This window comes from Geotrypetes seraphini, chromosome 14, assembly GCF_902459505.1.
Source record: "Geotrypetes seraphini chromosome 14, aGeoSer1.1, whole genome shotgun sequence".
Lineage (NCBI taxonomy): Eukaryota > Metazoa > Chordata > Amphibia > Gymnophiona > Dermophiidae > Geotrypetes > Geotrypetes seraphini.
In genome coordinates, this window is record NC_047097.1 from 66,513,654 (window position 1) to 66,528,808 (window position 15,155).

At 41.5% G+C, this 15,155-nt stretch overlaps 1 protein-coding gene across 6 annotated transcripts in view; it reads right to left on the reverse strand.

The window, feature by feature from the left end:
* Positions 1-15,155, reverse strand: part of AKAP13 (A-kinase anchoring protein 13) — a 281,375-nt gene that overhangs the window by 208,887 nt on the left and 57,333 nt on the right. For all 6 annotated transcript variants that reach the window (XM_033919577.1, XM_033919575.1, XM_033919574.1 and 3 more), the window contains exon 5: positions 6,661-6,957. In XM_033919577.1, the coding sequence (XP_033775468.1) occupies positions 6,661-6,957 (297 nt within the window). The remainder of the gene's footprint in view (positions 1-6,660; positions 6,958-15,155) is intronic.

Here is a 15,155-nt window from a genome sequence, read left to right on the forward strand (position 1 = left end):
TCTCTTGGCACAGGTACCCTGCCTTTGTGTCTTGAGACTACTATAGATTAGGAGTGTTTAACCTTTGTCTTTGAGGACTACAATCCAGTTGGGTTTTCAGGACTTTCCCATTAAATATGCATGAGAACTATTTGCATGCACTGCCTCCATTATATGGGACAGGAATAGGGTTGGGATTAGATATACAGCTCTCCCTCCATATTCGTGGGGTTGGGTGCAGAGCCTGCCCACGAACAGTGAAAAATTGCAAATAAGTTTTTGGGCCGGCTCTGACCCATCCCCGCCTCCCTCTTGCATCCCCTGACCTTACCTGGTGATCTAGCAGTGACGCGGGGCAGAAGCGATCTGCCTATGGAGCATAGGCAGATCGCTCCTGCCCCGCGTCACTGCTAGATCACCAGGATGGTCATCAAAATGGCTGCCGTGAGTTCCCGTTATAGTCTCGAGACTACAATGGGAACTCACGGCAGCCATTTTGATGACGGCTCTGCACAGGGGCAGAAACATAGGAAAATAGCTCCTGCCCTGCGTCACCGGTAGATCATCAGGTAAGGTTCAGACAGCCTAAAAACAGAAGAAAAATTATATGAAAAAAAATCACGAATAATCAAATTTGCAAATATGGAAACCGTCAATACGGAGGAAGAGCTGTACTGCCTTTCTCTGGTTACAATCAAAGCAGTTAAGTGACTCGCCTATAGTCTTAAGGAGCAGACGACACCAAACTATTTAGTGGAGCTCGGACTAAAGAGGACTGCGAAGAATTGCAAAGGGACTTGAACAAACTAGGGGAATGGGCGACGAGATGGCAGATGAAGTTCAACGTTGAGAAATGTGAAGTATTACATGTGGGAAACAGAAACCCGAGGTACAACTATACGATGGGAGGGATGTTATTAAATGACAGTACCCAAGAAAGGGACTTGGGGGTAATGGTGGGCATGACAATGAAGCCGACGACACAGTGCGCAGCGGCCGCTAAGAAGGCAAACAGAATGCTAGGCATAATCAAGAAGGGTATTACAACCAGAATGAAAGAAGTTATCCTGTCGTTGTATCGGGCGATGGTGCGTCCGCATCTGGAGTACTGCGTCCAATATTGGTCGCTGTACCTTAAGAAGGACACGGCGTTACTCGAGACGGTTCAGAGGAGAGTGACGCGTCTGATAAAGGGGATGTAAAACCTTTCATATGCTGAGAGATTGGAGAAACTGGGTCTCTTTTCCCTTGAGAAGAGGAGACTTAGAGGGGATATGATAGAGACTTACAAGATCATGAAGGGCATAGATAGAGTAGAGAGGGACAGAAAGAGAGAGAGAAAGGGAGACAGAGAGAAATAGAGAGAGAGAGAGAGAGAAAGGGACAAAGAAATAGAGAGAGAGAGATAGAAAGAGAGAGAGAGAAAGAGAGAGAGATAGAGAAAGATTGGAGAAACTGGTCTCTTTTCCCTGGAGAAGAGGAGACTTAGAGGGGATATGATAGAGACTTACAAGATCATGAAGGGCATAGAGAGAGTAGAGAGGGACAGAAAGAGAGAGAGAAAGAGAGACAGAGAGAAATAGAGAGAGAGAGAGAGAGAGAAAGGGAGAGAGAGAAAGAGAGAGATAGAGAAAGATTGGAGAAACTGGTCTCTTTTCCCTGGAGAAGAGGAGACTTAGAGGGGATATGATAGAGACTTACAAGATCATGAAGGGCATAGAGAGAGTAGAGAGGGACAGATTCTTCAAACTTTCGAATAATAAAAGAACAAGAGGACATTCAGAAAAGTTGAAAGGGGACAGATTCAAAACGAGTGCTAGGAATTTCTTCTTTACCCAACGTGTGGTGGACACCTGGAATGCGCTTCCAGAGAGCGTAATAAGGCAGAGTACGGTACTGGGGTTCAAGAAAGGATTGGACAATTTCCTGCTGGAAAAGGGGATAGAGGGGTATAGATAAAGGATTACTGCACAGGTCCTGGACCTGTTGGGCCGCCGCATGAGCGGACTGCTGGGCACGATGGACCTCAGGTCTGATCCAGCAGAGGCATTGCTTATGTTCTTATGGGAATCAAACCCAGTTCCATAGGTTCTCAGACCACTGCACAAACCACTAAGCTACTCTCATGAATACCGATTATAGAGATCTTGATAATCTGACCTTGTGAAAGTTGAGATCAAACATCACCTGTGGTAAATCAAAAGACATGAACAAACTTTCTACCAGGCATAGAATACTTGTTGTGTGAGGCTGCAAATAAAGGCTATGGAAGATGAAGATTCAAATCCCATATCCACCTTAAATCTGAGAGACACGTTTATTAAAGTGAAGAACGCTGGTTCTCAAGAACAGTTTGAATGTATTCATATTGTAACTATGGAGATAGACTATTGTAACTCTGTATTTTCCTCTACTTAAATGTATTTTTTTTTAAATTTTGCAATTTTAAAGGTGGATTAAAAATGTTTTAAATAAATAAATACTCCCCATCTAGACATAGCAGCTGGGAAATAGATAGGCTGCCCGTCAGTTCCTAAAAAGAAAGGCTATAAGAGTGGGTAAGAGTATAATCAAATCCCCCAATTCAGACAACAAAACTTCTGCATATACAGTACTATATGAGACCATAACTTTTATCAGTTTGGTCACCTTCTCTGTACCTTTAAGTTACACTTTGGTTTTTTTTAATGTGGCAACCAGAAATACACACAGTATTCAAACAGACTTACTATAAAGCAACCTTCGTTTTATTGTCCCGACTGGATGAAGGGAAATCAAGTGCTCAATAGTTAATGAAGCCGCTCCTACCTCAGTACTATCTGTAGCTTATCTTGCTATATTGTTATATTTTCCCCTATGTGCAATCTTGGAATCACAGGTTGAGGACTTGAGTGAGCTAGTTTATAAAAACAGTTTTCTTATTTCTTTTATAAATGTATTAAGGTGTAATGTGTTTTACACTTTATGAAGTTCTATTCTTACTACCTCACTTTCTGTACAAGTGTTTTACTTGGTATGTAATAATGAAAAGTTATAAATAAATAAATAAAAATTGGCATTACATTGGCAATCTTCCGCTCTCCAGATACCATGGATGATTTTTTTTTTTTTTTAAATATAAATCTGTTTATTGAAGTTTTTATAGAACACATTGCATGTACAACAATGGTACTATACATTAAAGTAGGAAAAACTACAGTACGAATTGAGGTATTGTTTCTTATAACCCCAATTCCACATAACAGAAGTAAACAATTCACATAATTAAAGCATCAAAATTTCACAGAACTCTCCAATAACCCCCATTCAATTCCACCCCCCCCCCCTCAATTAACAACCTTACCCTACTGAAGGAGGAATATTTTTAGGCTTTGTATTACAGTGTAACTTGTTGAGAACCGGACTGTGTGCTCTGGATGAGAAAACATTCAAATAAGGCGAGCATATTTTTATAAATTCGTTACGCTTCTTATTTGAATAGGCCAAGTGGGCTTCTCAGAACATCAATACGAAGTTTGTTCCTCCAGTACCAAAAAGACGGTGCAGTAGGCTGTATCCAGCGGTTAAGAATGCATTTATTCCCTAAAATAAAGCATTTGCCCAACGATAATTTTTTCAAAATGCTTCTCACACTCAGACTGTTAAACTTAAAAAAAAAAATTTTTTTTTAAAAAAATATATATATATATACACACACACAGTGTTCCCTCAGTCATTCGCGGGTTTTCTGACCGCGAATGACTGGGCAGGAGAGGACAGCCTCAATGGCAGGAGAGAGCAGCCAGCGAGTGAAGGAAATCACTTGCGGTATGCTCCGCCCGCCTCTGCCTGCATTAAAGCCTCACCAATCAGGAGCTGCGTGGCAATAAAATTGTATTTGTTCCTTGGGTTGATGTGTTCAGTCCCTTCCTTCCCCACTCCTCCTTTGGTTTATATTTATATATATAACAATTTGTTACTTTTATTAAGAGCAGTAACCACAGACACGCAAAAAATGTGCCCAATCTTCAGAAAAGTCTCTGCTCAGAATGTGTTGCACTTTGCAGTAAAAACACAATCTAATGAGCAGCAGAGGGAGGAAGCGATATACAGCCAAATTTCAGAAAGATAGTATATACTAAGTCAGTGTACATGCTACTGTTTCTTAACAGTCTACAAAATAGTGGAACTCTATATCTGTTTCAATAAGACAATTAACCTATTATAATTTTTTTCATTAAAAAATGTTAACTTTTCTACTTCAAAAATTATACATTAACAATTTTAATTTCACCTTCTTTTATAGTAATTCCTAGTTTTTCTTTTGTTAGCAGCACTGAACTTAGGAGTTATGTGTGTTTAAATGTTTTGGTAAGACAGTCAAGTTCTTTTCAGCGAATACCTCCAGCTCAGTGTCAGACTCCAATGGAGAAGTCTGTCTTTGCCTGACTTGATCCACTGACATCATCGTCAGGCCCTGCGTGAGGGTACCAAACCAAGGTACTCTTTATGCCTCAGTCAAGCTTTCTCTCCATTGCACTGTAGATTGGAATCAGCATGACCAACACTGATTTCAAGGCCCTTTGATATTTCAGTGGCAATGCCTCTCCTTGAAGACCAGCTGGATCTCTCTCTCTCTCTCAACAGACATTGACTATGTTGAAGCCTCAGCAAGGTACCATGAAAAGAAGCCATCTGCTCATTAAATCTCCTCATGAGCTGCTCCTTGAAAGCTGTCATCAAGAAAGGCATAAAGAATAGCCATGTCCACCTGACTCATTTCAGAAGTACTGGAAGTCATATCTCAGGTCCTTGAAGGCTGTTCTGCCCTCTCTGATAGAGAATGAACAGCCCTCACAGCAGGGGCAATTTGAGGTTATTGATGACTTGTGCCTTATGAATCTTGGCACTGTACGCCAATGAGGTGAGATGTTGATGCACACTGACATTCAGCATCGCAAGCCTTCTGTGAAGTTGAGGAAGAATCCTTCCTGTTTCTAGGGAAGACTGGAGAATGATTGGTCTCAATGGCCTCTATCAATGTTCAATGACAAGGCTGATCAATGCACTCTTGATGCCGACATATCCCCATCATCCAATGTAGCTCCAGGACTTATAAGGAATGATGCTTCCAATGCAAAAGTTGATGGACCAGATTTGGCGATACCAAAAATTCATTTTCAGTGCTTCTCATAATAGTGAAGACCTCTTGGACATCTGTGAACATAATTTAGAGAGAGAGGGTTCATGGTCAGGCCCCTAGGCATTGCAGGCACCAACTATGGGTATCCATAATGGATATACTTGTGTTGAACTCTGTGCATATTATAAAGCCGGTAGGGTGTTTTCTTCTGAAATAAAATCATAAGTCAGTTTTGAACTAGAAATCCTGACCAGGAGCTCAAGGTCCTCAATGGAGGCCTACACAAGGCTGAGTACAAAAAAAATAGAAGACACTTAAAATCTGCTGAAAACCTAAGGTACTGTTGAGCAAGGCAGTGCATAACAGTGATAGGAACAAGCCAAAAACTTGGAAAATTGTAGATTGCCAAGCCAAATACACACCTTGAAACAAGTACCAGTGATGTGCAACCAATCAGCACCATGGAAGAATAATAATAATAAAGAATGAGGTGGTCTCTTGGCCTGTCTATGTCAGTCATGGCTACGTCAGTCATGTCACCCATACTCCAAAGATTTGCTAGCCTGCCTGTCCTCCGAGACTTAAAAATATTAGATTAATAGTATTTTTGGATGAATGATCTGTGAATGCTTTTCTTTCTGGGAGCTGTGACATGAGATTGTAGTGAGGCCTCTGTCCTGAGAAACCATGAAGACCACAGTAAATAGGAAACCAGCTGATGAATAGAGAGCAGCCAGCTGAAACCAAACCTGTGATTGAATTTCATTGCCCAGTTTTGGCAATAACCTAAACCAAACTGGCCTCCCCTAATCAATACTGTGTCCCTCCTCCCCCCCCCTCCAAAAGGAGAAATTCCCAGACCCTCTCCCCCAGTCTGGACCCCACTGCCCATAAGCTACTCCCTGGGCATACCTCACAAATATTGGTGATGGAATGATAATCACTAACTCCAGCCCCTAACAGCTCCATTGTCAAAATGGCTGCTGCAGCTTCAAGTGGCAGTCTCAAAAGCCTGTCACCAGAGGATGCAGCAGCCATTTTGAGACTCACGATGGCAAAAATAGGCATCTCTCCTATATATGCCAGCTCCAATCTCAAAATGGCTGCTGCAAAACTAACACTTGAAGTCACAGCAGCCATTTTGACAACAAAGCCAGCAGGGGTAGGAACGAGCAAGGATCGCTCGTGTCCCGATAGCACCACTAGGCTGCCGCCACTTGAAAGGTAGGCCCGAGGAGAGGGGCGCTCCTGTTCAAGGACGGATGGGAATGGGGAGCAGGGGTGCTTAAGATTATGCAGAGAGAAAAATGTTGTTTAAGAAGGGACACCACACAGTTAATTTCAACTGAAAACACAATTGTACCACTTAGCCTCTACAGTAAAGGATTGTCAGAACAGAGAGGCACATATACCATATGAATTTGAGACTCGTGTTAATACTTTGAGGTCTTCAAGATGGACAAAAGTTCAACCTCTGTTGGGTATTCAAGAGTAATGTGCAACATTAAGTGATACATGTACTTATTATACAAGTAATATTTACTTTAATTAGTACTTACCATTCAAGTAGTTTTTTGTTCCCAAAACATTCCATTCATCAGGCAAACTCAAGTGCTGGAATGCTAATGTGACCTTCTCATCTAGCAAAGTTGCATCTCCAGAAGGTGGTCTTGAACGGTCCAGGAATCTGGTAAAAATTAGTGCCTGTTGGTTCCCTGCATTGGCTGCAAGAAACTGGGCAGCATCATATGCCTCATCCTGAATAAACTGAAAGCTTTCTTCTGCCACCACCAGAACAGGAAACCCTTTCCTAGATGCACACAATGATACCTTCACAGTTTCACAGCAGTCATGACCTGTAAAACAAAAGACAAGACAAGAAAAGTGTTAGAAGATAGAGGGTGGGGGAAAGACTTCCAAGCCTCAGTCATCTATCAGTAGTTGCTTTTTTTTAAAATTTAATCTGTAGGACAAACACGATAGACCATATTCTGTTTTGCATGAGAACTGATGATAAAATTTCTCAAGGGCATAGCATTTTAAATCTATTGACAAAATTCACACAGGTGATCTGTCTTCAAAGGAGAGCCAGATTTAAATACTGATCATAAATATCCCTGACAAGTATAGAAGGGAAAAATACATATACAGGACACAGACCATAGAAGTCTGCCTGGCATTGGCCTTAGTTCTTCACAATCAAAGTTGCCATCTAAGCATCACCTGGCAGCTCTGACGTCGGAGGGAAGGCTTTCAGGTCAACCACATGCAGCGTGCAAGAGCCGCTGTCCGTGTCCCTGCAAACAAGTGCGGATGAAGGCAGGAAGGACTGTTGAAGCAACTGGGATCCTCGGCTGACCCGGAAGGCTTCCTTCCGACGTCAGCTCTGACTTCGGAGGGAAGGCTTCTGGGTTGGCTTCGGTGATGCAGCTGGAGGACAGGAAGGAAGGCATGGGATCCCCGGTGCATATATTCAGGTCTTCCAATCTCTTCTCATATATCTTTTGAGGCAAGCCCCATACCACTTTTGTCACCTTCCTCTGAACTGCTTCAAGCCTTTTTACATCCTTAGCAAGATACAGCCTCCAGAGAGAAAACATGCATGTTCTTTAAAAAAAAAAAAAAATACGCAGTCACAGGTCATTGTCATGTCTCTACAACCTGGGTGTTTCCCGTTGACCATGGAAACAACTTACCCCAAGCTTCCTTACTCTACTTTCACTTCAGAATATTAAGGCCAACACATCCAGTCACTATACAACTGCTTTATTTAACATAGCTAAATGTCTCCCTCATACACAGCAATTGGGGATGGTGGGGGAATGTGGCTTCAAAGCTTCCTTATCTCCTGCAAACCACCCACCCCCTTTCCAGGCTTCATCCAAAAAGACCTTTCAATTATTCCTTCTTTTTCTGCATTTTTTTTTTATTCTCTGCAATATACTAGGATCCTGGCCTGCTCTAGGCTGAATCCCAACTGAGTTTTCTCACTTCCCCTTTTCACCTGAACCCATGGTTCAGATTGCAATCAATATTAAGTGTCTTTATATTGTGCTCCTGATCCACTGTATCCTACTCCACTGTACTCTGTTCCTGGCTAGCTTTCCAATACTATGTCCTACCACCCGACTTAGTAAAGATAGCAATATTAGCAACTCACTTCTTAGCAATGTTAACAGATGTGAAACTAAACAAAAACCTATACAAAAAAAAAAAGTTTACCACTGAAAGATAGCTGGAAAGCAATGACCACAAACGCTCATAGCTTGAGATCACCAACAGGAAGAGAGTCCATTGTGGTATTCAGATATGGAGTTCAGATGATGTCATGACATGGACAGTTGAAGCCATGTGGCCCATGAGATGTAACAGTTAGTGAGCAGAAACTTATATGGAACTGGAAATCTGTTTGGACAGATTTACTATATTGTCCATTCTTTGCAAAGACAGAAAACCTCAGCTATGAATCATATCGAGGACTCCAATGAACTCCAAACTTTGGGCTGGTTGAAGATGCAATCTGGGCAGTGCCAGATTTAGACCTGGTGAGGCTCTAAGCCAGGGATCTCTAAGTCCCTCCTTGAGGGCCGCAATCCAGTTGGGTTATCAGGATTTCCCCAATGAATATGCATTGAAAGCAGTGTATGTACATAGATCTCATGCATATTCATTGGGGAAATCCTGAAAACCCGACTGGATTGCGGCCCTCAAGGAGGGACTTTGAGACCCTTGCTCTAAGCTATATAAAGCTTGGAGGCCCCATTAGTTACACCACATCATATACCCTAGAAACAATATGTAAATAGAATTTTAAAAAATAATTTTAGTGTACATTGATATTTATTTTAAAAATGTATTTCCCGCTTGACACCTAATTGGGTTACAGTAGAAAACATGCATATTCATGGCATACTCGAACATCTTACGAGATATACATCTTATCCTATATTTCCATGATATATGCATCCTATCCCATTCTTCTGTAGATAATAGCTAAAACTAGCAGAATACTTCCACATATACTCGCTAAAAGTAGCATGCTAACTGTTCATGCTTAATGAACCATAAAATATCATGTTATACAGAGCTAACAAAAAAGATTTCACAAATAAGTGTTTTCAATTGCTTCTTAAATGACATTTTTTCTCATAAGAACATAAGAATTACCGCTGCTAGGTCAGACCATTGGTCCATCGTGCCCAGCAGTCCGCTCACGTGGCAGCCCTCTGGTCAAAGACCATCGCCCTGAGACTAGCCCTACCTGCATACATTCCGGTTCAGCAGGAACTTGTCTAACTTTGTCTTGAATCCTTGGAGGGTATTTTCCTCTATGACGGACTCTGGAAGAGCGTTACAGTTTTCTACCACTCTCTGGGTGAAGAAGAACTTCCTTACGTTCGTACAGAATCTAACCCCTTTCAATTTTAGAGAATGCCCTCTCGTTCTCCCTACCTTGGAGAGGATGAACAACCTGTCCTTATCCACTAAGTCTATTCCCTTAAGTACCTTAAATGTTTCATTCATGTCCCCTCTCAATTTCCTCTGTTCGAGGGAGAAGAGGCCGAGTTTCTCTAATCTTTCGCTGTACGGTAACTCCTCCAGCCCCTTAACCATCTTAGTCATCTTCTCTGGACCCTTTCGACTAGTACATATGTGTCCTTCATGTACGGCGACCAGTGCTGGATACAGTACTCCAGGTGAGGGCGCACCATGGCCCGGTACAGCGGCATGATAGCCCTCTCCAATCTGTTCGTGATCCCCTTCTTTATCATTCCTAGCACCCTGGCAAAGTGTCCCTCAAATGTGGACCAACCACCGAAATGGCTGTTGCTTGCGTCTTTCTACAATGTTTTTTCACCTAATATATCAATTGATAACTTCATTGCAGATTGTGATCTCAGATTTCTAGTAGGCATAAAGTGTTTCAAAAGCTGTCTTAGATACAAAGGAGTCTCCCCATAAATTACCTCATGAACTATTGTCAAAATTTTGTATTCAGTCCTCCATTGAACTGGTAACCAATGTAAAAATCTTAAATACTGGCGTAATGTGATCATTCCATGTTACCCCTGTGATCATACAGGCAGCTGCAATTTGTACTACCTGATATATTAATAAAAGTGATTTATATTACTAATTTTGTCAGCTTTATATATACCATATTTTTCGCTCCATAAGACGCACCTGACCATAAGATGCACCCTAGATTTAGAGGAGGAAAACAAGGAAAAAAAACCATTCTGAACCAAATTCTCTGTACCCTGTCCCCCTTCTGGTGTAACCTCAATTGATACGCTATGCAGCTTATCGCTTTCTATGTGTATGATGCAGCATGCAGACAGTTTTTCTTAAGACAGGGGTTTTTTTTTTTTGGGGGGGGGGTTTAAGCATGCCTTTTAAAATATTTCTTCCAATTTATCTTCTCACACATCGGATCAAAGTTGGCTTATTTAATATTTATTTCAGTTTCTAAGCCACATATCCACTCAGTGGTTCTAGCCTACAGAAAAAAATAGAAATAAAAAGCTACAAGGCAAGCCTCTGTAGCAAGGATTACATTTCAACTACGTTTTAAGCTGCCTTTCATCTGTTGTTCTGTCTGCTGAGAAACAGAAGGCGTCACTAGCACATAATATCAGTCACATGGGTACTTTGCCAATTACACGGAGGCGCCTCACATTTCCAAGCACAATATCAGCATTTCTTTCAAAATATCTACTCCAACTCTTCCCTCCTGCCTTCAATTTTTCTTTTTTTTTGCTATGACTAATTGCAGAATGCTTTCTAAATCAAATTATCCAGCTTTCCTGGTATTGTGAGAACATGACAAACTTTCAGAAACTTAGTGGAATTAGAATATAGCCTTTTTATATGCAAATGAAATTGTGATGCATTTCTCCTCCATAACACAGTAGCTGTTCACTACAAAGGTTATTTGGCTGCTCTGTTTTCTGCTTGTTCTGCTCATGGTTGTATGTTCCTTTGCAATTGTTAATAAAGATAATTGAAAAAAAAAAAAAAAGAAGAAGAAGAAGAAGAAGCTAGGGGAAAAAAAAAAAAACACATCAGTTCATATAATCACGAAGTAAAAATGTTCCAAGTTAAAACCTGGCATCATCTGTTGTCATTGCAATGAGGCAGTGGTCTCCAATGTGCCACTCCCCACCCCACCTCCAAATCCTCTACCGCAGCCCTCAAACAACTGGCTGAAATGCTCTTCAAATTCTGTAGATGAATTAATTTCAACCTTGCCCCCCCCCTAGATATAGTAACTGCAAATAATCTCTTTAAGTGTGTCCCTCATTTACGGAATTTGCTAATGTTGACAATCCAAAATAAAGTGGAGTTTTTAAAATATATCCTTGAAGTATTGTACAATCAATTTTAGCATTACAGTAATTCTTCATGTTTAATATCCAGTCTATAGAAGCAGATCAAAGCAGGTTACAAAATTACTAGCATGTGTAAGCTTGAAATATTTTGGTGGTCCACAGTAGAGAATGACACGATGACAAAATTCATCACTGTTCCCGTCCCCGTGGATAACCGCGGGAAACCATCTTCATGTCATTCTTTAAGGAGAGAGGGAAGAATCAGAGTATGAATGGCCACAACCATTGACCCACAAGCTTTGCTTTGAAGAATGCTGAGATTGAGCAGCAACATTCCAGAGCAGATATTGTGATGTCATAATGCCTCATTTCACCAGTGCCTAAGAGCCAATCACATCAGTGATGTCACAATGGCTTCATTATCCTTAGCTCCCATAAGAATCAGAGTATGAATGGCCACAACCACTGACCCGCAAGCTTTGCTTTGAAGAATGCTGGTGTAGAAGAACTGAGGTTGAAATAAACACTAGAAAATGACATGGGATTATTTCCCGCGGTTATCCGCAGGGACGGGAACGGTGATGAATTTTGTCACCGTGTCATTCTCTAGTCCACAGGACCTTCTCATATTCACACTGCAGCCCTTAACATTAAAAATGTTGGCGACCACTGCATTAGGGATATCCAGAAAATCTGACTGGCTTGCATTTCTGAAAGACTAGTAGATCTCGAGACCCCTGTCCTAGATGTTGGGAGGGCCACTTGGAATAATATTGCACATGCATAGCAACCAAAAGAGCAAAGTAAAACACAAGTTAAAACCATCCCAGCCCAATTACTATTTGCACTTTCTGTGGTCAAGGAGTTAAAGGTCAAAAGACTTCATGGACCTACATACATCATGCTCTTTCAGGCACACTGCATGTGCAGGATTATTTTGGTATTTTTTTCCACCTATGCAGGTCACCCAGATCTTTGACCTGTGCATTCTTGAAGCCTCACTGATTTTTCTTTCCATCTGCTTGCTCCGATTGAAAAATCACCACAAGCCCACAACGAGTTGGTAAATCTGTATCTGAATTTACTCAAAGCTGTTCTGAATTGGAATGTACTTTTGCATATGTCAACGTTATTTGCAATTTGATAAACAAGAGGCTGTTTTTGTTTAAATTTTGCATACATGTAGGCATCCCTCTCCAACCCCTTACTACCTAAAGCCTCTTTAAATGTTTACACAAGCCCGCTGGCTTTCACTGTTTCTCACTCCGCTCTCTCACCCCTGAGACATATCCCATTACCTGTGAGGTTCAAAAAGGGCAGACAGTTCCAAGACACAGCTGCAAAATGGCACCCATTTGGGTATTAATCCTTACTTCCGTTTCATTAAGATTTTGCCCCATAATTTGGATTGAAGTAGGTATCTGGTTTGAGGACCGTGAAATGCTAACAGACCAAGACTCTTTTCAAATCAAAACATTCTTACTTTACCCATGCAGTGCAAAAGCACCTGCCACTGACCAACAAACTAATAGAGAGACCAGTAATGTGAGAAATATGCAAAAAGAATCATGTGCCTATCATCACAGAAATGCATCTAGAGAGAAAAACAAGCCAGCTGCAAGCACTAACTCTTATTCCAATTTGATGTCTTAACTTTTTTTTTTTTTTTTTTAAAGATCTATGTAAAATTTACTTCATTCATCTAAATAAGCCCCATGCAGCCCTTACTAGTGGCTCAACTGCTCATAGATTTTATTCTTATGACTTTGTCTTCTTTTGAATATACTACTTTAGGGGAATAAGTTTGCAATGTTTCACCCCAAAGTAAACGTTTCAGCACTTCCCACAACTTCATTTTCTGTGCGATATCCGCATGGGACGCCCAGAAAGGCCAGCACAGCCACACACTATTTTCACTTTATTATGAAGCAGGTAAGTTACAGAAACTAGCTAACAGAAATAATAGGAAAACGTTATTGCAACCACACATCCAGGGGGGTAGGAGTGGGAAGGGGGGATATTTATTTCTTTAGATATTATTCCTGATGGTAAAGATGGATAGGGGAGGGAATTTTTATCTTTTGTATAGATTCAGATTGTTTATAAGTGCTTATTTGATTATTATTATTATTTGTATGTAAATTGCATTGCACTTTTTGTTGGCATTAAAAACTAAATAAAATTTGCTGTTGGTTTTTTTTTTTTTAAAAGGAAAAAGTCTCAATGATTTTATCTGCCAAATAAATTTCCTGTGTGCCCCCCTCCCCCAAAAGAATAACAAGAAATTACAATATTGATAATACAAAATAATTAGCTATATAAGACATATTATAAACATTTATATAAAAGCATAAAACCCAGTACAGCTGCCTGTATTTGGGATAAAACTAAAATCAACCTCCTGTCACTATCTACAGCAAGAGAAGTTACCTTTTAATGCTCAGCTTTTAAATCTTTAGTGAAATCTTCAACAGGACAAGCCAATGTAAAACTGAAGACAGGAGAACTTCCTTCTGGCTGTCTCACTTCCATATCACCCTAAATTCATTCCGAGGGAGTTACTCCACTACCCTCAGAAGTCCCCACCACCTCAAACCTGGGAGCTGCATCCTCCACGGTCACTAAAGACATTTCATCACAGAAATTGAATGCCGTACTTGATGCAGGGTTTGGAGAGGACTGTCGACAGCCCAGACACTGATATTTCCAGACCAAGGAAGCCATTTCTTCCGTCTTCAAATATCAATAATGCACCCAAAAAGGATACTGTGGTGGTGAGGAGCATGGTATCCTATCTAAGCAGTATTTTTATTTTATTATGTAGAACGCTTATCAAGGTTATCTAAAGTGGTTTACAAACAGGTATCCAAGCCCTTTCCCTATTTGTCCCGGTGGCCTCGCAATCTATCGAACGTACCTGAGATAATGGAGGATTGAGTGGCTTGCCCAGGGTCAGACGGCATGAAGGAGTAGCAGCAGTAAGGGTTCAGGAGTCTTATATACTGCTTGCAAACCCAAAAGTTATTGGTGTACATTTTAGATATAGGAGGCAATTTTCTCTCCTTGGAAGGCTCGTTATCTAACTGGTCCTTTTGCTGAGCTGTGGCAAGAAGTAGCCTTAGCACATCCTCTGGTGGGCTTTTACTTCATACAAAGGCCATTTTTACTGCAGCCATAAAATGACTGAATTGCTATTTTTTGTTTAATGGTCCTATAGCGGGAGGGGCCTTAGGCACCATGACCAATCAGGCCCTAGGATCCTGTGGGTTGGGCAGTTGAGGGCCTGCCTCATTTGGACGAATGCGAGCCTGCTGGCCAGACGGTGCAAGGAGCCGTCCGGCCAACTTGCAGGTAAGCCCAAGGGGGCGGGGTTCTGGGGTGGGGGTTCAGCAGGAGGGGTTGGGCACCCTCCTGCCGGCGATCTTTGGGGGGGGGGCATTGGGGGGGTCCGGGGAGGGAGGTTGGGGCATTTTAAACCCGATTCTGTAACTGGCATTTGCAACATGGACGTCGGTTACAGAATCGGATTAACTTTGGGCGGGTGTAGGCCCGATTCTTTATAGGACGCCCGGGACGGCTCAAGCAGCAATCCTATGCTAACTAGTTGGATATGCTAATGTGGATGTGTTGTTTGGTGCAGAATGCTCACTGTGCCCTGACACACCTCTTCACCCCCCACCCTCCCCAAATAATATTTTTGTGCCTGAAATATGTATACCCTA